Below are 27,707 nucleotides of genomic sequence, written 5' to 3'. Positions count from 1 at the left end.
TGGGTTTAGTATCCCTTTAAGTCCCAGATATTAGCAGTGGTTTCATGCAATATTTATACATACATTTTAAATACTTTTACAAATTTACTACATGAAAACTAGGAAATCCAATGACAAAAAACTTAAAAATCATAGAAATTCCAAAATTAAACTACTAACAAAATTTAATTAAAAAAAAATACAATACAGGGCTTGAATACAAGTGGAGCGTTAAAATATCAGCGCTGTTAAGTGCTAACTGCACTCAAGTTAAATCAATAGCGCTATTATTCTTATCCTTGTATTAGAAGTTGAAATTAAGTTGAAATTAAAATGTTAAAAAAGATTCAGGCATGCTAAGGAGGTTGGATAATGCAGCCTCGCTATAACCCTTTCTCCATAGAATTGTATGGGGTGCTGTACAAAAACCTCTTCTTGCTTTCGCTTGCACGCTAATCCAAAAGTGCACTAGGATAACTGCACTAAAGGTGAAGGTGCATTAAGAATACTTTAAATACCTTTGTTATATATATTTAAAATAACTATATATATATATATATATATATATATAATTTTAAAAGCAGGTATTGGCGCACCTCAAAACACATGAGACCACAAATTATTTCACATATTTTAACTTTTTTCCTTTTTTTTCTTAATGCTGCAAAAATTGCCTTCTTAATATTTCATTTTTTTTTTTAATTTTTTAAATAAAGAAGGGATCTTAGTCACACAATATGCCCATATTCTGCTTAGCCAGTCACCACTTACAAGGTGTCCCACATAAGACTGGTCCTAACTCTATGTAATTTAGCCAAACTAAGCTCAAGAATACAATTCTAATATATCAAAATAGAATTTCCAATCTCTCAACCAGACTGCATGGGATGAGGCTTCCTGGCTACATATTATTTCACATTCAAACTTGTTTCCCAATACTGCAAAAAATTGCCTTCTTAATATTTCTTAATACTATGAAATTAGCCAATACAATTCTAATATACCAAAATGCCATTCCAACATTACAATACTATACCTCTCATCCAGACTGCATGGGATGAGGTTTCCTGGCTTTATATACACACAGATATATATATATATATGTATATGAAGAAAAAGAAAAGCGTTTAACCCTTAGTCCAGCACAAACCCATACGCCATAATTAAAGACAACTACTTGGGGGATGGGTGGATATATGAGAGACACAATACAGTCGTCAACTGTTTATAATGTGCATTTATTAGTAATCTATCTAAAAATTCCAGACCCATGAAACAGATTGTTAGTGGTGTTAAACTAAACACCAGTGGGTGGGGGACTGTTTCCACATTATGGATTATCCGATAGGCTATTCAATTTCAGCACTGTATCCAGTGAAGGCATATAACGTCCAGGGGGAGAGAGAACCTATACGAACCAAACAGGACACCTGTGGGCGTGGTCAATTAGTGCTTGCTACACGTGTTTCACCCATCCAATATTCCAATTGGGCTTCGTCATGGATCTGGAATTTTGAGATAGATTACTAATAAATGCACATTATAAACAATTGACGACTGTATTGTGTCTCTCATATATCCACCCTTCCCCCAAGTAGTTGTCTTTAATTATGGCGTATGGGTTTGTGCTGGACTAAGGGTTAAACACTTTTCTTTTTCTTCATATTATATCTTGGTACCCCCTGGCACCAGTGAACTTCTAGGAATTTTTAGTTCTCTGTTACCCATTCCCTATTGCTTAATTCCCCAGCTACAGCTGCTATATCTTCTTTATATATATATATATATATATATATATATATATATATATATATATATATATATATATATATATATATATATAGATAGATAGATAGATAGATAGATATATAGCTATATATATTTATATAGATAGATAAATATAGACATATAAATATTTAAAATGAAAAAAAAAATTATTTTAAGTGAAGAACAAAGGTATTTAAAGTATTTCTATTAAAAAAAAACCCATTACATTTATTTAATTCTATGGGGAGAAGTTAACACAGTTGCGATATTTAAAGTCCTGAAGTTAGTGCATGGCGGCTGTCGCTCGCACCCAAGCTCTCTACTCTTAACTTGTAATATGTAGGCTAACCCTTGCACCTAAGAAGCAGTGTTGTGATCTGTCAGATAATGCACCACTTCTCCCAGAAATGTTTAGGCATTCTCATGTTTATTTATTTTGTTTGTATTGGTATAAAAAAGTGGAGAAAAAAAAGCCACATCTGACACATTCCACGCAAAACTCCAAAAATGGACTGGGCAAAATTATTGCCACCCTCAATTTAATATTTGGTAGCACACCCCTTGGAAAAAAAATAACTGAAAACAATTGCTTCCTATAACCATCAATGAGTTTCTTACACCTCTCTACTGGAATTTTGGACCACTCTTCTTTTGCCAACTGCTCCAGGTCTCTCAGATTGGAAGGGTTCCTTTTAACAACTGCTGTTTTTGAGATATCTCCACAGGTGCTCTATGGGATTGACTCATTGCTTGCCAGTTCAGTACTCTCCAGCACTTTGTCTTAAACAGTTTCTGGGTGTTTTTTGACGTGAGCTTTGGGTCATTGTCCTGCTGTAAGACCCATGACCTCTGATGAAGACCCAACTTTCTGACACTTGACCCTACATTGCACCACAGAATTCTTTGGTAGTCTTCAGATTTCATAATGCCATGCACACAGTCAAGACATCCAGTGCCTGAAGCAGCAAAGCAACCCCAAAACATCAGTGAACCTCCACCATGTTTGACTGTAGGGACTGTATTATTTTCTTTAAAAGCCTCATTTCTTTTTCTGAAAACAGTAGAATTATGGGCTTTACCAAAAAGCTGTAATTTTGTTTCATCTGTCCACAGCACATTTTCCCCAAAGGATTTTTGTTTCCTCAGGTAAACTCCAATCTGCCTTTTTTGTTTCTGTGTCAGCAGTGGGGTCCTCCTGGGTCTCCTACCATAGTATCCCTTTTCATTTAGATTTGCGAGCTGACAAATTTGTACCCTGTGACTGAATGTCAGCTTGAATTTGATCAAGTTTCTTTTTCCACAATTCGAACAATCCTTTACTGCAATCTTTGATCAATTTTTCTCTTTTGTCCATGTCCAGGGAGATTAGCTACAGTGCCATGGGCTTTAAACTTCTTGACAATGTTGCGCACAGTGGACACAGGAACATTAGGATCTCTGGAGATAGACTTTTAACCTTGAGATTGCCAATGATTTTCCACAATTTTTGTTCTCAAATCCTCAGACAATTCTTTGCTGCTCTTTCTCTTCTCCATGCTCAGTTTGGCAGAGACACACAACAGAAAGGTTGAGTACATTTTTCACCATTTTAACTGGTTGCCAGTGTAATTTCTATATTGTCAGCACCTGTTAATTGATAAAGGTGAGATTGATTACAAATTACAGGAGCATCACAAACTTGGAATGCATTTATTTCTTACAATTTTGAGAAGGTGACAATAATTTTGTCCAGTCCATTTTTGGAGTTTTGCGTGGAATGTGTCAGATTTGGCTTTTTTTCACCATACCAAAAGAATCTGCAAAACAGAGCAAATGGAGCGCAGCAAGGTACACAGACAATCTAAGTTTAGATTTAAAATTCAACAATTTATTAATAAAACAAATAAAAGTATTGGACTCACAAGGGTGACCTCAAACTTGTGAGGTATGTTTCAGCAAGTCTATTAGATGATTCCCGTAGAGCCGTGGGTCTACAGCCCCAAAAGTTTGTGGCACAGCAGTAGGAGGGTACTGTCCTCACAGGGAAAAAACTCAAAACTTTGGAAACTTTTTAGTTTTTTCCCTGTGAGGACAGTACCCTCTCACTGCGTGCCACTATTTTTTGGGACTTTTAAAAACATGGCTTGTGAGTGCTACCAACATTAATTCAAGTGTGGATGTTTGGTGATAAGGAGGTGTGCTGTGGACCCACGGCTCTAAGGGAATCATCTTATAGACTTGCTGAAACATATCTTACATGTTTGAGGTCACCTATGTGAGTGCAATACTTTTATTTGTTTTATTAATACATTGTTGAATTTTAAATCTGCACTTAGATCGTCTGTGTACCTTGCTGCGCTCCATTTTCATATTCTTTTGGAATAATCTTTTTCAGCCGCGGAGATCATACCAGTGTGCTAAGAAGGAGCTGCACAACAAATCACAGAGGACTGCGATACCTTAAAGGGACTAAGTATCTCTCAATATCTTAATGAACTTTTTTATATAGATTATTCTTTTTTTTTTCTTTTTTTACATTGCGTTTTGTATGTGCTGCATTTTAGCTTTTATTGCATATTGCTATTAGTGTTTTTGTCTATGTGGCGCTCCTTATTTGTTTCTCGTGTTTTTGTGTCATACCAATACAAACAATAAAAATAAACATGAGAATGCCTAAACATTTGTAATTGCAACAATTTTCTGGGCGAAGTGGTGCATTATCTGACAGAAATGTAGGGGTGCCAATATTTTTGGCCATGACTGTATATATATATATATATATATATATATATATATATGTACACACACATTTGAACCCTTCCCAGTCCAACACCTCATCAAATACCTTTTAAAATATGTATTTAAATAATAGATTTATATTTAACATTGAGTCATACTTTATTTGCATATGTTTTCCATATGTTTTGTTTAACTTTTTTGTTAACAGCCTAAATTATTTGATATGGAGTTTATTTTTCCACACTTTTAATTATAAATCAGTTAATTGTGCTCTATTCCAAAACATATACAGAAAAAAGGAAGTTGATAACATATTTTGGCTAAACCATGTAAGCTCACCTGCCAGGGTAAAGGCAACCCCCATAGGCTAGTACCTACCCTATATGTTTCTAATTGTGATGCTCAGACCTCCTAACTGTCCTTATTTGAGAGGGATAGTTTCTGATTCTGAGCTCTTTCCCACTGTCCCTCTGAGACAGAGATATCTCACTATTTGCAGAATTTCCCTTAGCGCCACCCATAGAGCACCCAGACACACCACTGACCGCCCAGACACACTCACTGACTGCCCACACACACCCACCACCCAGACCAACCACTAACCACCAATTATCCCACCCCTCCCACAAAATGGTGACAGGTCCCCATCAACCTCCTGAGGCCCTGATACCCAGCCACAAAAGATATAAGGCGTTGATGCTTTTAAACTCAGTTATAGTATGCAACCTATATAAAACATCTGCAATGTCAACAGGGTTTGGCTTATTTAAATCTCTTTCAATGTAACCCTTTCAAGAACATACAAATTGGTAGCCACTAAATAATATTGGTTTCATATTGTAAATCAAAAACATATTGTAAAGAGAAAAATAATAATATAATACTATTTTTTTTATAATTTAAGAAAAATTACCAGTTCACTAAGATTTTCTTGCACATCCACTGCAAAGACTATTTAACCTTACTGCTATATTTCAACTTCCTGTTTTTAATAAGTGGTATTCTCAGCATAAAACTTTTTAGATCTACCAATCTCATTTTGCTTGATTGATTACTATTTTAGACGATGGACGTTGCAGCAGTACTATTTAATTAATACACACAAAAGCACTTAACTTCTGAATAAACAAGTTGCCAAAATCAATTGTACCCTAGGTTAGAAATTAAAAGGGTTCAGCAAATTGTTTTCATAAATCCACAATAATTTTGAAAGATTGTCAGACATATTTAACAATTTAATAATTGGCTGCAGTCATAAATAATATATGGTAATTAATACACTGACTATTATGCTTTACAGCATTATTTATTTTCTTGCATTTAGTTTAAAATAATTCAGAATTCTAAGGTTTAGCTCTACAATAATTAAATATATTATATAAGCTATTGATTAAATAAGGCCAATGGTTTGGTGCAAAAAATTCTTATATGGAAAGCTGTTTTGTTCATCTATTACAATATTGTAAGCCTAATAATATGTCATTCTCTCCTGCAGACTGATTACATTTTCCCCTAAAACAACTTTACAGTTTACTTCTGTTATCTAATTTGATTTGTTCTCTTGGTATTCTTTGTTCAAAAGCATACCTAGGTAGTATCTGAAACTGCAATGCACTACTGGGAGCTAGCTGGTGATTGGTGGCTGCACATATATGCCTCTTGTCATTGGCTCACCTGATGTGTTCAGCTAGCTCACAGTAGTGCCTGGTTGCTCATTCAACAAAGCATAAAAAGAGAATGAGTCAAATTAGATAATTTAAAGGGACCCTAAACCCAAACTTTTTCTTTCATGATTCAGGTAGAGAATATAATTTTGAACAACATTCCAATTTACTTATATTATCTAATTTCCTTCATTCTTTAGCTATACTTTGTTGAAGAAATAGAAATGCACATGGGTGAGCCAATCAAATGAAGCATCTATGTGCAGCCACCAAGTCTGTAAAAGATAATGTTCAATTGAATATTGATTCTCACTGATTTACAATAATTAACTATAAGCTTGTAGGTACATTTATTAAACTCTCACAAAATAGAAGTGAACCTGAGTGGAAATATCCATGTATAAAGTTTAAAGTAGCAAAATGCAAAATGTAACACAAAGATAAGGACTCAGTAACCAAGCAGCCAATACTTTTCAAGTCATATGAGTTAACTGGACCCTTATATAGAAAGTAAGAACAGTATTTCCCATTCAAAATGTCTTCAATCAGAATATATAAAACCAGAAAAGCACCTAACTGCAATGATAGAAAGGGTTCAAACATTTTATACAATGTAATAATGTGACATAAGAGTATCACTTACGAAGGTGAAGGAGCGGAATAACTCTACTTTTGGCTTTTGAAAAATGAGCACATCGCCAATGCTGTACTATACAACACAATCACACTTAAGGATCTAGATCACACACACACATATATTATATATATATATATATATATATATACACAAACATATAGGGGTAGAAAAATATCACTATTGTTTACTAGTCAGGGGTTAACGCTACTAGCCAAGAGGGGAAAATGTTGAAGATAAGAAGTCAAATTTCTTTGTCATCCGGGAAAACCACTGGAAATTTCAAGCACGGTATGTATATGTGTGTTTTATGGGTTTTGTAACGTGCGCTATCCTAGGACTCCTAAAATGCTTAGTTTAGATTCCTAAGATGCTGTTCTCCTGGGTATCTCAATTTCACCTTAGTGAGAATTTAATCAGAAATTCCTTACAAGTGTTGTGGTAAAAAAGCGCTTCAAGATGAAGAAGTCCAAACGTACATGTATAAAGAAAAGAAATATCTATTTGGTGTAGAAATCCTTGGTAAAGTGAATGATAAATCAATAAATAAATACTGCTCACCTTATTATACCTCAATGATATGAGGTGTAGTATCCGCTTTGGGAGACAAGATGTCTATCTGTGGTAATGGTGTAATGAATCCTGTGTAAATCCTGATTAGGGTTTTTGTAGAAATTAGCCTTTGAACACCACACTGGGATAAGGGGTGTATATACAGGGGTTGTTCAAAAATTATATTCAGTGGTATTAAAAATGAATACATTTATTTTAGAATCCGTTAAAACAATTAAATGAATTAAACAGATTAAGTTAAAATCATGAAAATGTCCTCTAAAATATATATACAGTATCTCACAAAAGTGAGTACGCCCCTCACATTTTTGTAAATATTTTATTATATCTTTTCATGTGAAAACACTGAAGAAATGACACTTTGCTACTATGTAAAGTAGTGAGTGTACAGCATGTATAACAGTGTAAATTTGCTGTCCCCTCAAAATAACTCAACACACAGCCAATAATGTCTAAACCGTTGGCAACAAAAGTGAGTACACCCCTAAGTGGAAATGTCCAAAATATGCCCAAAGTGTCAATATTTTGTGTGGCCACCATTATTTTCCAGCACTGCCTTAACGCTCTTAGGCATGGAGTTCCCCAGAGCTTCACAGGTTGCCACTGGAGTCCTCTTCCACTCCTCCATGATGACATCACGGAGCTGGTGGGTGTTAGAGACCTTGCGCTCTCGCACCTTCCATTTGAGGATGCCCCACAGGTCCCCAATAGGGTTTATGTCTGGAGACATGCTTGGCCACCCCATCACCTTTACCCTCAGCTTCTTTAGCAAGGCAGTGGTCAGATTGGAGGTGTGTTTGGGGTTGTTATGTTGGAATACTGCCCTGTGACCTAGTCTCTGAAGGGAGGGGATCATGCTTCAGTATGTCACAGTACATGTTGGCATTCATGGTTCCCTCAATGAACTGTAGCTCCCCAGTGCTGGAAGCACTCATGCAGGCCCAGACCATGAAACTCCCACCACCATGCTTGACTATAGGCAAGACACACTTGTCTTTGTACTCTTTACCTCATTGCCGCCACACACGCTTGACACCATCTGAACCAAATAAGTTTATCTTGGTCTCATTGGACCAGAGGACATGGTTCCAGTAGTCCATGTCCTTAGTCTGCTTGTCTTCAGCAAACTGTTTGCGGGCTTTCTTGTGCATCATCTTTAGAAGAGGCTTCCTTCTGGGACAACAGCCATGCAGACCAATTTGATGCAGTGTGTGGGGTATGGTCTGAACACTGACAGGCTGACCCCCCCATTCAACCTCTGCCGCAATGCTAGCAGCAATCATATGTCTATTTCCCAAAGACAACCTCTGGATATGACGCCGAGCACGTGCACTCAACTTCTTTCGTCAACTATGGCGAGGCCTGTTCTGAGTGGAACCTGACCTGTGAAACCGCTGTATGGTCTTGCCCACCATGCTGCAGCTCAGTTTCAGGGTCTTGGCAATCTTCTTATAGCCTAGGCCATCTTTATGTAGATCAACAATTCTTGTTTTCAGATCCCCAGAGAGTTCTTTGCCATGAGGTGCCATGTTGAACTTCCGGTGACCATGATGAGAGAGTGTGAGAGCGATAACACTAAATTTAACACCATTCATACCTGAGATCTTATAACACTAATGAGTCACATGACACCGGGGAGGGAAAATGGCTAATTGGGCCCAATTTGGACATTTCCACTTAGGGGGTGTACTCACTTTTGTTTCCAATGGTTTAGACATTAATGGCTGTGTGTTGAGTTATTTTGAGGGGACAGCAAATTTACACTGTTATACAGGCTGTACACTCACTACTTTACATTGTAGCAGAGTGTAATTTCTTCAGTGTAGTCACATGAAAAGATATAATAAGATATTTACAAAAATTTGAGGGGCGTACTCACTTTTGTGAGATACTGTATATATATAAACTCATCAACTATAAAATAATAAAGAAAATTAAATTAAAAAAATGTTTTTAAGCAGAGCCGGTTCCTCGTGTGTGCTCAATGATAGCATGCCGAGTGGTAACCGGGAGTGATGTAATCCAGGGTGTCACGTGATCCTGTATGTGTTTCTTGAGCAACTCTGCACACTTCCACAGAGGGCTAATCCATTGCCATCCTCAATAGTCAATTTATCTTGGCTGCTGGGAGGGATGTAACTGAATTAACCAATGTTGAAGTCAATTTTAAATGTGGTATTCTGGTTATTTTTTTTTATTTTTTTTAAATTACGCTAGTAAATAAAGTAAATAAAACAACCTCTACCCTAAATGTTTGTAAATAGAAATATAAAAATCATGTTTCTCAACAAGTGACTCTATGTATAACCCCCTTAACGGCATACATAGTTACACATATATATGTTGATTATATATACATATCATGTAAAAAAAAAAGTATTTTATATATATATTTTTTCAAAATAAGTTAGATTTGAATCAATACATACTTTAAAGAATTTAGGCTAAAAAAGTAAAATTGGTCGTTTGATCAAGCCTTTATTTACAAGCGTAAATTTAAAAAGAACAAATAACTTGAAAGTCCCTCCCAGTGGCCAAGATATAAATGACCACTGAGGATGGCAATGGATTAGCCCTCTGAGGAAGTGAGCAAAATAGCTCATGAAACACGTAAGGGATCACGTGACGCTGCAGATTACGTCACTTCCGGTTACCGCTCTGCATGCTATATTTAAGAACAACCAGGAACCGGCTCTGTTTAAAAACCTGTTTTTTTATTAAACATACTGTAATAAATTCTAAATTAATCTATTGGATATATATATTTCCATTTATGTCTAACAATTTTTAATAATAATTAATATTTTATATTTAATATTTCAGTAATGAGCATTGAAGTTTGCAATTCTTCATGAGCGCTAACCCGACTACATTAGACCAAAATTGCAAACCTTGATGCGCGTTACACATATTTTACATTCATTTGTTCTTCACATAAAAAATAATGTACCTTTTGTTATGAAATATTTATATACATTATATGCTGTATATATATATATATATATATATATATATATATGTACAGTATATATATATATATATATTCCTATAGATGTATAAGTATAGATATATTTCTCCAACATTGGTGTGTCCGGTCCACGGCGTCATCCTTACTTGTGGGATATTCTCTTCCCCAACAGGAAATGGCAAAGAGTCCCAGCAAAGCTGGTCACATGATCCCTCCTAGGCTCCGCCCACCCCAGTCATTCTCTTTGCCGTTGCACAGGCAACATCTCCACGGAGATGGTTAAGAGTTTTTTGGTGTTTAAATGTAGTTTTTATTCTTCTATCAAGTGTTTGTTATTTTAAAATAGTGCTGGTATGTACTATTTACTCTGAAACAGAAAAGGATGACGATTTCTGTTTGTAAGAGGAAGATGATTTTAGCAGACAGTAACTAAAATCGATTGCTGTTTCCACATAGGACTGTTGAGATGAAGTAACTTCAGTTGGGGGAAACAGTTAGCAGACTTTTCTGCTTAAGGTATGACTAGCCATATTTCTAACAAGACTGTGTAATGCTGGAAGGCTGTCATTTCCCCTCATGGGGACCGGTAAGCCATTTTCTTAGTCAAAAACAAACAGAATAAAGGGATTATTATGGGCTAAAAAACTGGTAGACATTTTTATGGGCTAAATCGATTGCTTTATTTGTGCATATTATTCAAATTTAGCTAACAATTGACATTTATAATCTTGGGGAACGTTTATAAAACGGCAGGCACTGTATTGGACACCTTTTTCAGTCAGGGGGCCTTTCTAGTCATAGACTGAGCCTCATTTTCGCGCCATTAATGCGCAGTTGTGAGGATCTAAGAATCTCTGAAAAAGCTTTTAGAAGGCGTCATTTGGTATAGTATTCCCCTCAGGGCTTGGTTGGGTCTTAGAAAAGACTGTATCTGGGACTGTATAGGGGTTAAATTGAAAAACGGCTCCGGTTCCGTTATTTTAAGGGTTAAAGCTCTGAAATTTGGTGTGCAATACTTTTAAGGCTTTAAGACACTGTGGTGAAAATTTGGTAATTTTTTAACAATTCCTTCATACTTTTTCACATATTCAGTAATAAAGTGTTTTCTGTTTGAAATTTAAAGTGACAGTAACGGTTTTATTTTAAAACGTTTTTTGTGCTTTGTAGACAAGTTTAAGCCTGTTTAACATGTCTATACCTTCAGATAAGCTATGTTCTATATGTATGAAAGCCAATGTGTCTCCCCATTTAAATTTATGTGATAATTGTGCCATAGCGTCCAAACAAAGTAAGGACAGTACTGCCACAAATAATGATATTGCCCAAGATGATTCCTCAAATGAGGGGAGTAAACATGATACTACATCATCTCCTACTGTGTCTACACCAGTTTTGCCCATGCAGGAGGCCCCTAGTACATCTAGTGCGCCAATACTTATTACCATGCAACAATTAACGGCTGTAATGGATAACTCCATAGCAAATCTTTTATCCAAAATGCCTACTTATCAGAGAAAGCGCGATTGCTCTGTTTTAAACATTGAAGAGCAAGAGGACGCTGATGATAATTGTTCTGTCATACCCTCACACCAATCTGAAGGGGCCATGAGGGAGGTTTTGTCTGAGGGAGAAATTTCAGATTCAGGAAAAATTTCTCATCAAGCTGAACCTGATGTTGTGACATTTAAATTTAAATTAGAACATCTCCGCGCACTGCTTAAGGAGGTATTATCTACTCTGGATGATTGTGACAATTTGGTCATTCCAGAGAAATTATGCAAGATGGACAGGTTCCTAGAGGTTCCGGTGCCCCCCGACGCTTTTCCTATACCCAAGCGGGTGGCGGACATAGTAAATAAAGAGTGGGAAAAGCCCGGCATACCTTTTGTTCCTCCCCTATATTTAAGAAATTATTTCCTATGGTCGACCCCAGAAAGGACTTATGGCAGACAGTCCCCAAGGTCGAGGGGGCAGTTTCTACTCTAAACAAACGCACTACTATTCCTATTGAAGATAGTTGTGCTTTCAAAGATCCTATGGATAAAAAATTGGAGGGTTTGCTTAAAAAGATTTTTGTACAGCAAGGCTACCTTCTACAACCAATTTCATGCATTGTTCCTGTCACTACGGCAGCGTGGTTCTGGTTCGAGGAACTAGAAAAGTCGCTCAGTAGAGAAACTCCATATGAGGAGGTTATGGACAGAGTTCACGCACTTAAATTGGCTAACTCTTTTATTTTAGATGCCGCTTTGCAATTAGCAAAATTAGCGGCGAAAAATTCAGGGTTTGCTATCGTGGCGCGCAGAGCGCTTTGGCTAAAGTCTTGGTCAGCGGATGTGTCATCCAAGACAAAATTGCTTAACATTCCTTTCAAAGGTAAAACTTTATTTGGACCTGATTTGAAAAAGATTATTTCAGACATCACTGGGGGAAAGGGCCACGCCCTTCCACAGGATAGGTCTTTTAAGGCTAAAAATAAGCCTAATTTTCGTCCTTTTCGCAGAAATGGACCAGCCTCTAATTCTGCATCCTCTAAGCAAGAGGGTAATGCCTCATAACCCAAACCAGCCTGGAAACCAATGCAAGGCTGGAACAAGGGTAAGCAGGCCAAGAAGCCTGCCACTGCTAACAAAACAGCATGAAGGAGTAGCCCCCGATCCGGGACCGGATCTGGTGGGGGGCAGACTCTCTCTTTTCTCAGGCTTGGGCAAGAGATGTTCAGGATCCTTGGGCGCTAGAAATAGTTTCTCAAGGTTATCTCCTGGAATTCAAGGAACTACCCCCAAGGGGAAGGTTCCACAAGTCTCACTTATCCTCAAACCAAATAAAGAGACAGACATTCTTACATTGTGTAGAAGATCTGTTAAAGATGGGAGTGATACACCCAGTTCCAATAAAGGAACAAGGAATGGGATTTTATTCCAATCTGTTCGTAGTTCCCAAAAAAGAGGGAACGTTCAGACCAATTCTGGATTTGAAGATCCTAAACAAATTTCTCAGGGTACCATCGTTCAAAATGGAAACTATTCGAACGATTCTACCCACCATCCAGGAAGGTCAATTTATGACTACCGTGGATCTAAAGGATGCGTACCTACATATCCCTATCCACAAGGAACATCATCAGTTCCTAAGGTTCGCTTTTCTGGACAAACATTACCAGTTTGTGGCTCTTCCATTCGGATTAGCCACTGCTCCAAGGATTTCACAAAGGTGCTAGGGTCCCTTCTAGCGGTTCTAAGACCAAGGGGCATTGCAGTAGTTCCTTACTTGGATGACATTCTAATACAAGCGTCGTCCCTGTCAAAGGCAAAGGCTCTTACGGACATCGTTCTAGCCTTTCTCACATCTCACGGATGGAAGGTGAACAAAGAGAAGAGTTCTCTTTCCTCGTCAACAAGAGTTCCCTTCTTGGGAACAATAATAGATTCCTTAGAAATGAGGATTTTTCTGACAGAGGTCAGAAAATCAAAACTTCTAAGCTCTTGTCAAGTGCTTCATTCTGTTCCTCGTCCTTCCATAGCGCAGTGCATGGAAGTAGTAGGATTGATGGTTGCAACAATGGACATAGTTCCTTTTGCACGAATTCATCTAAGACCATTACAACTGTGCATGCTCAAACAGTGGAATGGGGATTATACAGACTTGTCTCCAATGATTCAAGTAGATCAAAAGACCAGAGATTCACTCCGTTGGTGGCTGACCCTGGACCATCTGTCCCAGGGAATGAGCTTCCGCAGGCCAGAGTGGGTCATTGTCACGACCGACGCCAGTCTAGTGGGCTGGGGTGCGGTCTGGGAATCCCTGAAAGCTCAGGGTCTATGGTCTCGGGAAGAGTCTCTTCTCCCGATAAACATTCTGGAACTGAGAGCGATATTCAATGCTCTCAGAGCTTGGCCTCAACTAGCAAAGGCCAAATTCATAAGGTTCCAATCAGACAACATGACGACTGTTGCTTATATCAATCATCAAGGGGGAACAAAGAGTTCCCTGGCGATGAAAGAAGTGACCAAAATAATTCAATGGGCGGAGGATCACTCCTGCCACTTGTCTGCGATCCACATCCCAGGAGTGGAAAATTGGGAAGCGGATTTTCTGAGTCGTCAGACATTTCATCCGGGGGAGTGGGAACTCCATCCGGAAATCTTTGCCCAAATAACTCAATTATGGGGCATTCCAGACATGGATCTGATGGCGTCTCGTCAGAACTTCAAGGTTCCTTGCTACGGGTCCAGATCCAGGGATCCCAAGGCGACTCTAGTAGATGCACTAGTAGCACCTTGGACTTTCAACCTAGCTTACGTATTCCCACCGTTTCTTCTCATTCCCAGGCTGGTAGCCAGGATCAATCAGGAGAGGGCCTCAGTGATCTTGATAGCTCCTGCGTGGCCACGCAGGACTTGGTATGCAGACCTGGTGAATATGTCATCGGCTCCACCATGGAAGCTACCTTTGAGACAGGACCTTCTTGTTCAAGGTCCATTCGAACACCCAAATCTGGTCTCCCTCCAACTGACGGCTTGGAGATTGAACGCTTGATTCTATCAAAGCGTGGGTTTTCAGATTCGGTGATAGATACTCTGGTTCAGGCCAGAAAACCTGTAACTAGAAAAATTTACCATAAAATATGGAAAAAATATATCTGTTGGTGTGAATCCAAAGGATTCCCATGGAATAAGATAAAAATTCCTAAGATTCTCTCCTTTCTTCAAGAAGGTTTGGAGAAAGGTTTATCTGCAAGTTCTCTAAAGGGACAGATCTCTGCTTTATCTGTCTTACTACACAAAAGACTGGCAGCTGTGCCAGATGTTCAAGCATTTGTTCAGGCTCTGGTTAGGATCAAGCCTGTTTACAGACCTTTGACTCCTCCCTGGAGTCTAAATCTAGTTCTTTCAGTTCTTCAAGGGGTTCCGTTTGAACCCTTACATTCCGTAGATATTAAGTTACTATCTTGGAAAGTTTTGTTTTTGGTTGCAATTTCTTCTGCTAGAAGAGTTTCAGAGTTATCTGCTCTACAGTGTTCTCCTCCTTATCTGGTGTTCCATGCAGATAAGGTGGTTTTGCGTACTAAGCCTGGTTTTCTTCCTAAAGTTGTTTCTAACAAAAATATTAACCAGGAGATAGTTGTACCTTCTTTGTGTCCGAATCCAGTTTCAAAGAAGGAATGTTTGTTACACAATTTGGACGTTGTCCGTGCTCTAAAGTTCTATTTAGAGGCTACTAAAGATTTCAGACAAACATCTTCCTTGTTTGTTGTTTATTCTGGTAAAAGGAGAGGTCAAAAAGCGACTTCTACCTCTCTTTCCTTTTGGCTTAAAAGCATTATCTGTTTGGCTTATGAGACTGCCGGACGGCAGCCTACTGAAAGAATCACAGCTCACTCCACTAGGGCTGTGGCTTCCACATGGGCCTTCAAGAACGAGGCTTCTGTTGACCAGATATGTAAGGCAGCGACTTGGTCTTCACTGCACACTTTTGCCAAATTTTACAAATTTGATACTTTTGCTTCTTCGGAGACTATTTTTGGGAGAAAGGTTTTGCAAGCTGTGGTGCCTTCCGTTTAGGTGACCTGATTTGCTCCCTCCCTTCATCCGTGTCCTAAAGCTTTGGTATTGGTTCCCACAAGTAAGGATGACGCCGTGGACCGGACACACCAATGTTGGAGAAAACAGAATTTATGCTTACCTGAAAAATTACTTTCTCCAACGGTGTGTCCGGTCCACGGCCCGCCCTGGTTTTTTAATCAGGTCTGATGAATTATTTTCTCTAACTACAGTCACCACGGTATCATATGGTTTCTCCTATATATATTTCCTCCTGTCCGTCGGTCGAATGACTGGGGTGGGCGGAGCCTAGGAGGGATCATGTGACCAGCTTTGCTGGGACTCTTTGCCATTTCCTGTTGGGGAAGAGAATATCCCACAAGTAAGGATGACGCCGTGGACCGGACACACCGTTGGAGAAAGTAATTTATCAGGTAAGCATAAATTCTGTTATATATATATATCTTACATTAACAATAATATATATATATATATATATATATATATATATATATACACACACACACACAATATATATATATATATATATATATGTATATACTGTATATATGTACAGTATATATATATATATATATATTAATGTTAATGTAAGATATATATACTGTATATATATATATATATATATATATATATATATATATATATATATACTTAGACATCTATAGGAATATATATATAGTATATATAGAAATATACAGTATATTTACAATAAAAAGTACATTGCTCTGTAAATGAAGAACATTGGAATGTGAAGTATTCATAACTCCTGTCGGATTAGCGCGCAAGCTAATATTTTTTCTTATGCGCTCCCCATTAACTTCTATGGGGAGAATACGTTAACGCAGTCGCAATATGTCTGTGTCTAGCAAGCGCTAAATAGCGATCCACTCATAATATAGCCCTTGATTGGTAGAATAAATGGATGCTGCAACATTTATTCTAACTTTCAGATGTCAAAAACAGAGATTTATACTAGTTTAGATGTCATGTGTCATCACATATGTGAATTACATGTTTTTATTATTAAAGTAATTGGGAGGTGAAGTGGTAGTAACTGTAGTTCTCGAATATTTCTAACTGTATCAAAGTACACTTTTGTTTCAGTAATTAGCACATGAATCCTCCCATTTTTTTGTCCATGACCAGCATAATTTGCTATCTCCTTACAAGTAGTTAATCACTGTGAATTTGATGTCACCTAATGATCTGTTATTGGGCTTCCATTAGCAGATGGTTTGGTATGATAATGAGGGTGTTTCACTTCTCTATTGCTTAAAAAAAAAGGTTTAAAATACTTTTTTCTGTAGTTTTATGTCTTTATCCTATAAACACTGCAAGGATTAATAAAAAAAATCCCAAATTAAACAGAATTCATAATTAGTTCATTAATAATCTTATACATTGCACTGACACTTTATTAATTACTAGATAGGTCTGGGAAACAGTCCAGAAGTGTTGAAGACTTTTTATTAAGCATTTTATGTATTTATGTAAATGGAATCTAAAATTAATCAGTGTATTTCTGAAAGCTTTTTAGTGGATTTGTAAAGCCCTCTAGTACTTATTCGTTAAAGAGTTTTAACTGTTTCTTGTGATGTCTTTGTTAATAATAATTTTAGTCAAATGAAAAATAAGAATAAGAATCCTCAATAAGGAAACAATTTCGACAAGCTGAAAGCTACAGCTTCATATCTGAAAAATATTTAGCAATTAATAATGCAGTTTTGTTTTTCCTAAAGAGTTTGTTTTTGCTTTTCCTTTTCACTCATTTTCCTGCCTCACAAAACAAAAAGGACTCTTGCTAACCAACCACAACCCTGACTTTATGTATGTGGTATGAACATGCATTGTTATTCACGCACATGCAGTAGGAGAAAGAAGGGGAAGCCCTTCCTTCTTTTCTTCCCTTAAAGGGACAATAAACCCAATTTTTTTCTTTTGTGATTCAGATAGAGCATGCAATTTTAGGCAACTTTCTAATTTACTCTTATTATCAATTTTTCTTCGTTCTCTTGCTATCTTTATTTGACAAAGAATGCATCTAAGCTTTTTTTTTGGGTTCAGCACTCTGGATAGCACTTTTTTATTGGTGGATGAATTTATCCACCAATCAGCAAGGACAACCCAGGTTGTTCACCAAAAATGGGCCGGCATCTAAACTTACATTCTTGCATTTCAAATAAAGATACCAAGAGAATGAAGAAAATTTGATAATAGGAGTAAATTAGAAAGTTGCTTAAAATATCATGCTCTATCTGAATCACAAAAGAAAAAAATTGGGTTCAGTGTCCCTTTAAAGGGAGATACGACCTATTTTTTCTTTCTTTCATGATTGAGATAGAACATACAATTTTAAACAACTTTCCAATTTACTTCTATCATCAAATTCAGGAGCGTGCACGTGTCTGCAGCACTATATGTCAGCAGTTTTGCAAGAGCACTAGAAGGCAGAACTATTTCCTGTTGTTTAGTCCTTCAGGCATGTTCACGCTACCTATCTAGATATCTCTTCAACAAAGAATAAACTGAGTACAATGCAAATTTGATAATAGAAGTAAACTGAAAAATTTTGGGTTTCATGTCCCTTTAAGATGGTTTAGCAATAAGTCTGCTCAGTTAAAATGTAATTCATTACACAAGTTTATAAGACAAACAAAAGAAAATGTATTTCTCCTCTATCTATATGAATACGTTTATATTTATACCACACATTCATATTCTTATTGCTGGAAAGGCAGTCAAGTTGTTGCTAATTTCTGTTTCAGAATAATATCCATTTATAAATGATTGAGTATTCTCACTGCTATTGCAAACAATGAGTTTGCTTGTCATAATAAACAGTGTCATTGATAATCTTCCTCAAAGAATAAATATCTAAAGACACAGTGGGAGATAAATACTAATGCATGAGAAAAAGTCACACTGTGAAAATACTCAATTCTGTACTCTGACCTAGCCAGCTACTGAAAGAACAATTTTGCTAAAATATATTTATTTATATATGCAGTATTTCTGTATTTGAATGTATATTCTTTATTCACAAGTTTGCTGTGAGTGCAGCTTGATAACTTATTCCCACTGTATAGATTCAGTAAAGAAAGCAAACAAAAGATTAACTGCATAAAATTGTATAAACAGAAGCATAGAAATAATATAATGTTCTGCCCTTGATTATATATACTTTATTTTATATGTTCTAATATTAAAATTGAGAGAAATTGTATTTTTTAACCAGTGGCGTCACTAGGGTTGGTGTCACCCGGTGCGGTAACTTATGGTGTCACCCCCCTCCCCACAGAAAGCAGACACACACAAACACAAAAACACAGGCACACACACATACAAACACTCCGATACACTCAGACACACTTAGAAACATACTCAGACACACACAAAAACACTCAGGCACACACACAAACACTTAGACACACACACACACAAAAACACTCAGGCACACACAGACACACACACACACACAAAAACACTCAGGTACACACACAAACACTTAGACACACACACAAAAACACTCAGACACACACACAAAAGCACTCAGACACACACACAAAAGCACTCAGACACACACACAAAAACACTCAGGCACACACACAGAAACACTCAGACACACACACAAAAGCACTCAGACACACACACAAAAGCACTCAGACACACACACACAAAAACACTCGGTCAGGTGCCAGGCATCCCCCTCATGATTTCCCAGTTCCCGTTTAGAGAGACAGCACAGCAGTGAGTGACTCCACTGCTCCACACGTCACTGAGCAGTGAGCACAGATAGCCAGGCAGGTTTAGGCTAGCAGCGCAACTTTGCAAGCCCCACGGCATGCCCACAACATTCATAGTGAAATTGGGCAGGGGAGGAGCAAAGTACAAACAAGCAAAAGCAGCCGGGAAAATGATTTGTGGAAATTGCAGCGCTGGCTCAAGGGGCAAAAAAAATGAAGTGTCTACAACTTCCCCAGTCCCACTAATGTTCACAAATGCTGGCCCCTCTAATAAAAATATCTATGCATCTCTACATTTTATTTCTTTGAATTTCAATAAAATTAAAAAAAAAAAAAAAAAAAAAAAATTTTTTTGGTGGTGTCACCCCCTGGAGGGTGTCACCCTGGTGCGGCCCACACCCCCCGCACCCCCTAGTGACGCCACTGTTTTTAACATATGTTACTCTTACCAATTGATATTTTTTTCCTTATATCTATTAAACAAGATATTGTATTTTGGAGCACATAGAACAACCTAAAATATAAATGTAATCTAATTTTTATAGAAGGCAATCCTGAAGTCAGGCACGTGGACTTTAAGACATGTCAAATTTTAAGAAAACACTTTATTAAAACATTTACTAATATAGCAAACATATTCTCTCTGTATACACATTTAACAGTTTTAATTAAAAATATTTCCAATAGTCAATTTCTAATTGTAACCGATTAAAAGTATGTATCGCTTTAAATAATTTTGTAAATTGGGATTCCGTACATCTTTTAGGTCATGTGATCCTTCATTGAAAGGACGAATCATGGTATCTTATAGAAGCCAATGAGCATTCATTTTCTATAAATATGCAGATTAACTGCTAGAACTGTATGTGGGTAATAGAAGCAGATAGGAACATTAGCTAGCAGTGATCTCTATATACTAAAGTCTATCTGCATCTTAGTGTGGGTGAATAAAAATGCTTTCAGTTATATACTGTGCAGTTCTACTTTCAGAAAATAATTATATAGCCTGCAGTCACACTCAAGTACAGTAATCAGTCATCACTAACTGGTCAGATGGCAAAATGACTGCATGTGGAAATATAATAAATACAAAAGTAAAAACAGAGAGAAATGCTCTACTAGGAACAAACAGCAGCTCAGTAGCTTGTTCTATGTCAAGTTACCACCTGACAGCAGCCTCTTTTAGCCCAATTTGTCTTGAGAACACTTCTGTGAATTGTAGCCCCCTTTGCATTGCCTTTGTTTTTTTGGTAAATTCCTTATCATAATCAACTCTACCATGATAAAAATATGCATAAAATATGCTGCATAAACAGGACTAAAATGGTGCACTATGCGTATGGAGCTTGATGCCCCTGTTTCCATGTGAGCCTTCAGGCACCATTAATTGTCCGCCTGCTCTGAGGCCGTGGACAGAAATCAACCCGATTGAATACAATCGGGTTGATTGACACCCCCAAGGGGGCGACATTGCACCAGCACTTCACAAGAACTGCTGGTGCAATGATAAATGCAGACAGCGTATGCTGTCGGCATTTATAGATGTGCGGCAGACATGAAACACTACATCGTATCATATCCGCTCGCACTTTGATAAATCTACCCCAAATAGTGTTTTTCATTTACTTTTAAACTATGATTTTCTATTAAAATATAAGTTTAAAACAGTACACATATACATACATGCATATACATACATATGTATACACATATACACACACGCATGTATATATTTTATATATATATATATATATATATATATATATATATATATATATATATACACACATATACAGACAGACAGTTTAATTACACACACTCATACAATTACGTGCACATAGATATATACAGAAACATCCAAACGCACAAATCAAGTTTTTCTTCATATTCCTTCTGGTTTAGGAAGTGTAGTGGTGTCCTGCTCCACATCAAAACCACTCAGTTAAGGGTCCACTCTGCTAAACATACATATACGCCTTTGATCACTTCCCAGTCCAACATCTGATCATATACCCTATTCCTTTAAATCACTTTTAGAACATCTTTTCAATAATAATCCTTGATTTTACATGTAATATGTATAAGAATTAGTGAAATACTTATTTTAAATATATTATAGATGTGTTTTATTATGAATATATTCAAGTGTTAACACTTTAATTAAGGTCTCCAAAAACGCTACATGTGTTAATTTGCGTTGACCTTGAGTGCAGCATTTAATTCCCCACTTGTAATATAAGCGATTATATCGCCACCTTTGATATCCATTTAAAAATACGGTGGGATAAAAGAAATGTCAACTGCGTTAATATTCTTTGGTAAACCATTTTTTAAAAGACCTTTCTTCTTTCATTTTTTGGGTCCAAACAGCAAATTTAAAGTTTCAAGCCTGTAATAAGTCCTTAGTCATGATTAAGGGCCTATTGCAGACTTGAAACTTTGTATTTGCTGTTTGGACCCAACAAAAGTCGCACTAAGGAAAACACACCCTGCCCTATCAGCTTCACTGCACTTGCCAGCTAGCCCATAGTTATATGCAAGTCACACTGCAATAATAATTTCCTGTTGCCTTTAATGTCCCTTTGAGGATTTAATTTAGAGTTTTATGTCACTATAATGCTGTTAAAACAGGAAATAGTGCTGCCATCTAGTGCTCTTGCAAATGTATAATATTCTTGCAAACCTGCTGCAATATGCCCCTGCTTTTCAACAAAAGTTGCCAAGAGAACAAAGACAAAGTAATAACACAGGTAAATTAGAAAGTAGCTAAAATCACATGCTCTATCTGAATCATGAAATATTTTTGGGGGGGTTTGTATCCCTTTAAATTACAGAATGAAAAAAATAGTATCCAAAATACAGAACTAAAGTCTACTAATGAATCATCAGACAAACTACAAGTCCGAAACGAAAGCACTGTTGAGGAAACCATGGAAATCCTCCAAAGTTGATGCATATAATGAAATCATTAGATTTGGCAACTGTTTTGCATGGCACATTAGAGCAGAAAAATATGGTTGGCCAGCATTGATTTTTTTTTTTTTTAAATAAAAATCTGTGATCATCATTGTTGGCAAAATACCAAACCTGGCATAACTTACCTCTCAGGAAGGACATTGATTGAAAATTTATGACTTTTGAGTAATCTCTGTTGGCAAATATTTGTCATTCACAGTTGGCTTTTGTTTTAAATAATATTATTTCATCCTGTCTGTTGGCTCGAACCTCACAGGCATATGTCTACAAACAACTAGACAGAATACGACAGACAAGGCATTTGTATGTTTTTAGTTTATACATCAGTACACCACATAAAACTGTCATCAAAAATCTTTGTTGTGTCCAGAGAAAATGTGTATCAGTAATGGCTAAAAAAATCACCTAAAAAAGGTAACATTTTATTATTTTTTTAATTATATTTTACAAAAATAAAATGATGATATGATGAACTGGATGGATATCATATTTATTATGAAAAATGATAACTTGAAACATTCACTTAGATGCACACAAAAATTAATATTTTATGATTCAGATAGAGCATGTAATTTTGAACAACTTTACAATTTACTTCCGTTAACAAAATGTGCACATACTGAGCATGTGCAATAGTTCACAGAATACACATATATGCATTTGTGATTGGCTGATGGCTGTCACATGATACAGGAGGAGTGAAAATAGACATAAATGAAATTTGTCAGAAAAATATCTACTACTCATTTGAAGTTCAGACTAAGGGGCCGATTTATCAAGACCCGAATGCATACGTATGCATCTGTTTCCGCGCGAGCCTTAACAGGAGTTAAGAAGCAGCCGTTTTAAGACCGCTGCTCCTTAACTTGTCAGCCACCTCTGAGGCGGCGGACAGCAATCAGCTTGATCGGATACGATTGGGTTGATTGACACCCCTGCCGCGAATGTCCCGGGGGGCGGCATTGCACAAGCATTTCATTAGATGTGCAGCATTTATCAATGTGCAGCGGACATGATCCGCTGTTCTCGCACTATAATAAATCAGCCCCTAATTGCTATTGCATTATCTTTTTATCATGAATTTGTTAATTATGCAACTCTACTGTATTAACTGGTCCTTTAAAAAGTACATAAATTATTTTTTAAATGAATGTATGTTTAACATCAGTGGTTAAGCACTTGAATGTAAAACTGTAATTTTGCTAGCCCAAGTTTAAGGTTTTTGTTGTTATTATGATGATCAACTGACAGCTATAAGAAACTAAAATGTACCAGACCACCACATTTTAATTCTTATGTAAACCACCTGTTAGCTGCTCATTCATAAGACCACTAATTTAAAAGAGAACAACTGCACTTTCCAAATAAGGGAGCTCATATTTCTCTTTCTATTATGGGGCAGGGGCAACAAAGAAAGAAAAAAATTCCATCCAAAATTTCCCCCCCATATGTATGTACCATGTGATCATTACTTTTGCCGTATTGATCACACGATAGCCGCCTTATTCCTCTTATTAGGATTGTTTAAAACTTTTTGTTAAGACATAACAATCTGTGGATCCATTTAACTCAAAGTTTAGAAATAAAGGCAATAATTATAAGAATCAATCTATCGCCCTGCATTCTTTGTATATGGCACTAGCTTGGACTGCTTCTTAAAGGGACAGTCTAGTATAAACTAAACTTTCATTATTCAGATAGGACTTTTAATTTTAATCAACTTTCCAATTTACTTTTATCATCAAATTTGCTTTTTTCTCTTGGTATTCTTAGTTTAAACTAAACATAGGTAGCCTCATGTGCTAATTTCTAAGCCTTTGAGGGCTGCCTCTTATCACATACTTTTTAAATCTCTTTTCAACACAAAGAGACAGAAAGTACACGTGGGCCATATAGATAACACTGTGTTCAGGCACAGGTTTTTTTTTAAGATTTAGCACACAACAATGCTAAATTTAAGATAATAGATAATAAACAGTCACAGTCATGTGATCAGGGGGCTGGAAGAAGGTTCCTAGATACAAGGTAATCACAGAAGTAAAAAGTATAATAAGTAGTAAATAAGTAGTAAAGTAATAAAGGGATTATCTATCTTTTAAAACAATAACAATTCTATGGTTTTAAAAGGGTCAGTATACACCAATTTTCATATAACTGCATATAATAGACACTACTATAAAGAAGAATATGCACAGATACTGATATACAAATCCAGTATAAAACCGTTTAAAAATATCCTTAGAAGCTCCCAGTTTAGCACTGTTGATGAGGTTGGGCTGGGACACCCAGTTAAAGGGGCTGAACATTCAGGAAGAGCAGACACCCCCCTCGGCCCTTGCCTGCATATGAAAAGATCCATTAGACAAACAGGAGCAAGCTTGGATCTGTAGACGTCAGTATAAATCTAAAACTTTGGGGCTTGGTTGAGTTTGAAAATCAGCACAAAAATCAGCAAAACTATACATTGTTACAAAAACGCTCCCAGATAGGCTATATAAATGGATTTATGCAAATAAAAATCTAGTATACAATGTCCTTTTAAGATGACATTTCATTTTTACAATTTATTTTAAGGATGAATTCTTCTTTTATAGGCATCACTCAGAATGCGACTCCACCCTTTCAAGGCATTTTTCTTCACCTAATACCTATGGCTATATCTCTGGTCCACTACCTTCAGATTTGGCAGAAGTTGATCCAGGAGATGAAGATGATGACCTTGAGTTGGATGATGTCAACTCATTGAAATCCTATCGCAAATACTGTGAAACACCAACATCTAGTATCAGTGAATATGAGAGCTCAATGGCAGGATCCTTAGTCAATGGATGGGGTTCTGTTTCAGAAGACAATTATACCAGTGCTCGCTGCAGCATGGTCAGCTCCTCTGATGGATCTTTTTTAATGGATGCTAATTTTGCAAAGGCTCTTGCAGTTGCTGTTGATAGCTTTTGCCTTGGAATGTCCCAAGCAGAGGCAGGCGGAAGAGAGAGACTTTACACTGGTAAGCAAATATAAATAACAATTTGAAGGTGGTTCACAATTTTAAATTACATTATCTTTTGTTTACAATGTTTCTAAGTGTTCTTGTAAAGCAAGCTGTGCTACTTTAAATGGTCAAAGACAAAAATATGAATAATTGAGGGCTCGTTTTCATTGAGCCATAATTAGGTTTGCGTGCGCTCGCAAACCGTTAAATAAGCTGTCGGAAGCAATATTATCATTTACCGACTGCTTCCAACGGCCCGTTATAACTCAATTTCGGCAACCGGACTTCTGGCTGCCAAAAACATTTTCGTGTCCCATACAAAGTATCCGAAGCCACTACTCTTTAAATAATACCCGGTTTCCAATGCCCGTGCACACCTCTAATACACTGTCGGAGGCTGCCGATACACATAAACAAAAATTACACCAAGCTCAACTAGGTGTAAAACAGGAAAAAGGTGCTTTTTGAAACCTTTTTTCCCTTTGAAATCTAACCCGACACGTCAAAACCCCTCTATCCGCCATACCCCCCACATCGCAATTTATAATAAATCTATTAACCCCTAATCCACCATGCCCCCACAACGCAATATAGCTATTTAAACTATTAACCCCTAAACTGCCATGCCCCATATTGCAAAGTATCTATTTAAACCATTAACCCTTATTCCGCCAACCTCCATATCGCAAAGTATCTATTTAAACTATTAACTCCTAATCCGCCATGCCCGCATATCGCAAAGTATCTATTTAAACTATTAACCCCTAATCCGCCAACCTCTATATCGCAAAGTATCTATTTAAACTATTAACCCCTAATCCGCCATGCCCCTATACCACAAAGTATCTATTTAAACTATTAACCCCTAATCCGTCATGCCCGCATATCGCAAAGTATCTATTTAAAATATTAAGCCCTAATCTGCCATGCTCCCACAATGCAATCTAGCTATTTAAACTATTAACCCATAATTTAAAATAAAAAACCTAACATTACTTTTTTTTTTTTTATAAATTAATCTAAAATTACAAAAAATAAAGAAGTCTAACATTACATAAAATAATAAACCAAATGATCAAAAATAAAAAAAATAAACCTAATCCCTATGAAAATAAAAAGCCCCCCAAAATAAAAACACACCCTAATCTAATACTAAACTTCCAATAGCCCTTAAAAGGGCGTTTTGTAGGGCAATGCCCTAAGTTAAACAGCTCTTTTACCTTTAAAAAAAACTAAGTTCCCCCTAACAGTAAAACCCCCCAAAATTTTTAAAAAAACTAACACTAATAAATCCTTAACTACCCATTGCCCCTAAAGGGGCATTTGTACTAGCATTGCCCTTAAAACGGCATTCTGCTCTTTTACCACCCATTAAATCCCTAATGTAAAAAATACCCCCCCAAAAAATAAAAAAAAAGCCTAAATCTAACCCCCAGATAGGTACTCACGGTTCTTGAAGTCCGGTGGTGAAGTCTTCTTCCAAGAGGCAACCTCTTCTATCTTCATCCAGGACCGCAAAACTGAAGACCCGTGACCATGGAGCCAAGGAGCGTGGAGAATCCTCTTCATACAATCACCGCCGTACACTGAATATTGAATGCAAGTTACGCGTTTAAATATGTTCAAATTAGCCAATAGGATTTCAGTAGCTCTCATCCTATTGGCTGATTTGAATTTGAAGAATCAAATCAGCCAATAGGAATGCAAGGTATGCCATATTTAAACAATTAACTTGCATTCAATATTCAGTGTACGGTGGTGATCGTACGAAGAGGATCGCCAGTCTTCAGTTCCGCGGTCCTGGATGAAGAGAGGAGAGGTTGCCGCTTGGAAGAAGACTTCACCACTGGACTTCAGGAACCGTGAGTACATATCTGGGGGTTAGACTTAGGTTTTTTTTTTTTTTTTTTAAATTGGGGATTTTATGGGCGGTAAAAGAGCTGATTGGTAGGGCAGGATACGTCTGGGCTGCTTGCTTCAGTACTTCTGGGAGTATGGTAGGGCAGGATACGTCTGGGAGTATGGTAGGTCAGGATACATCTGGGCTGCTTGCTTCAGTACTTCTGGGAGTATGGTAGGGCAGGATACGTCTGGGCTGCTCGCTTCAGTACTTCTGGGAGTATGGTAGGGCA

At 37.0% G+C, this 27,707-nt stretch overlaps 1 protein-coding gene across 1 annotated transcript in view; it reads left to right on the top strand.

Annotated features, from left to right (window-relative positions):
- ROBO4 (roundabout guidance receptor 4) overlaps window positions 1–27,707 on the top strand; it is a 458,861-nt gene that overhangs the window by 335,973 nt on the left and 95,181 nt on the right. Inside the window, exon 18 of the mRNA XM_053690486.1 lies at window positions 25,181–25,590. Within this exon, the coding sequence (XP_053546461.1) occupies window positions 25,181–25,590 (410 nt within the window). The remainder of the gene's footprint in view (window positions 1–25,180; window positions 25,591–27,707) is intronic.

The sequence above is a fragment of the Bombina bombina genome, chromosome 8 (assembly GCF_027579735.1).
Source record: "Bombina bombina isolate aBomBom1 chromosome 8, aBomBom1.pri, whole genome shotgun sequence".
Classification (NCBI taxonomy): Eukaryota; Metazoa; Chordata; class Amphibia; order Anura; family Bombinatoridae; genus Bombina; species Bombina bombina.
Note: the sequence above shows the minus strand (reverse complement) of the source record. Positions and strands in the feature narration are given on the sequence as shown.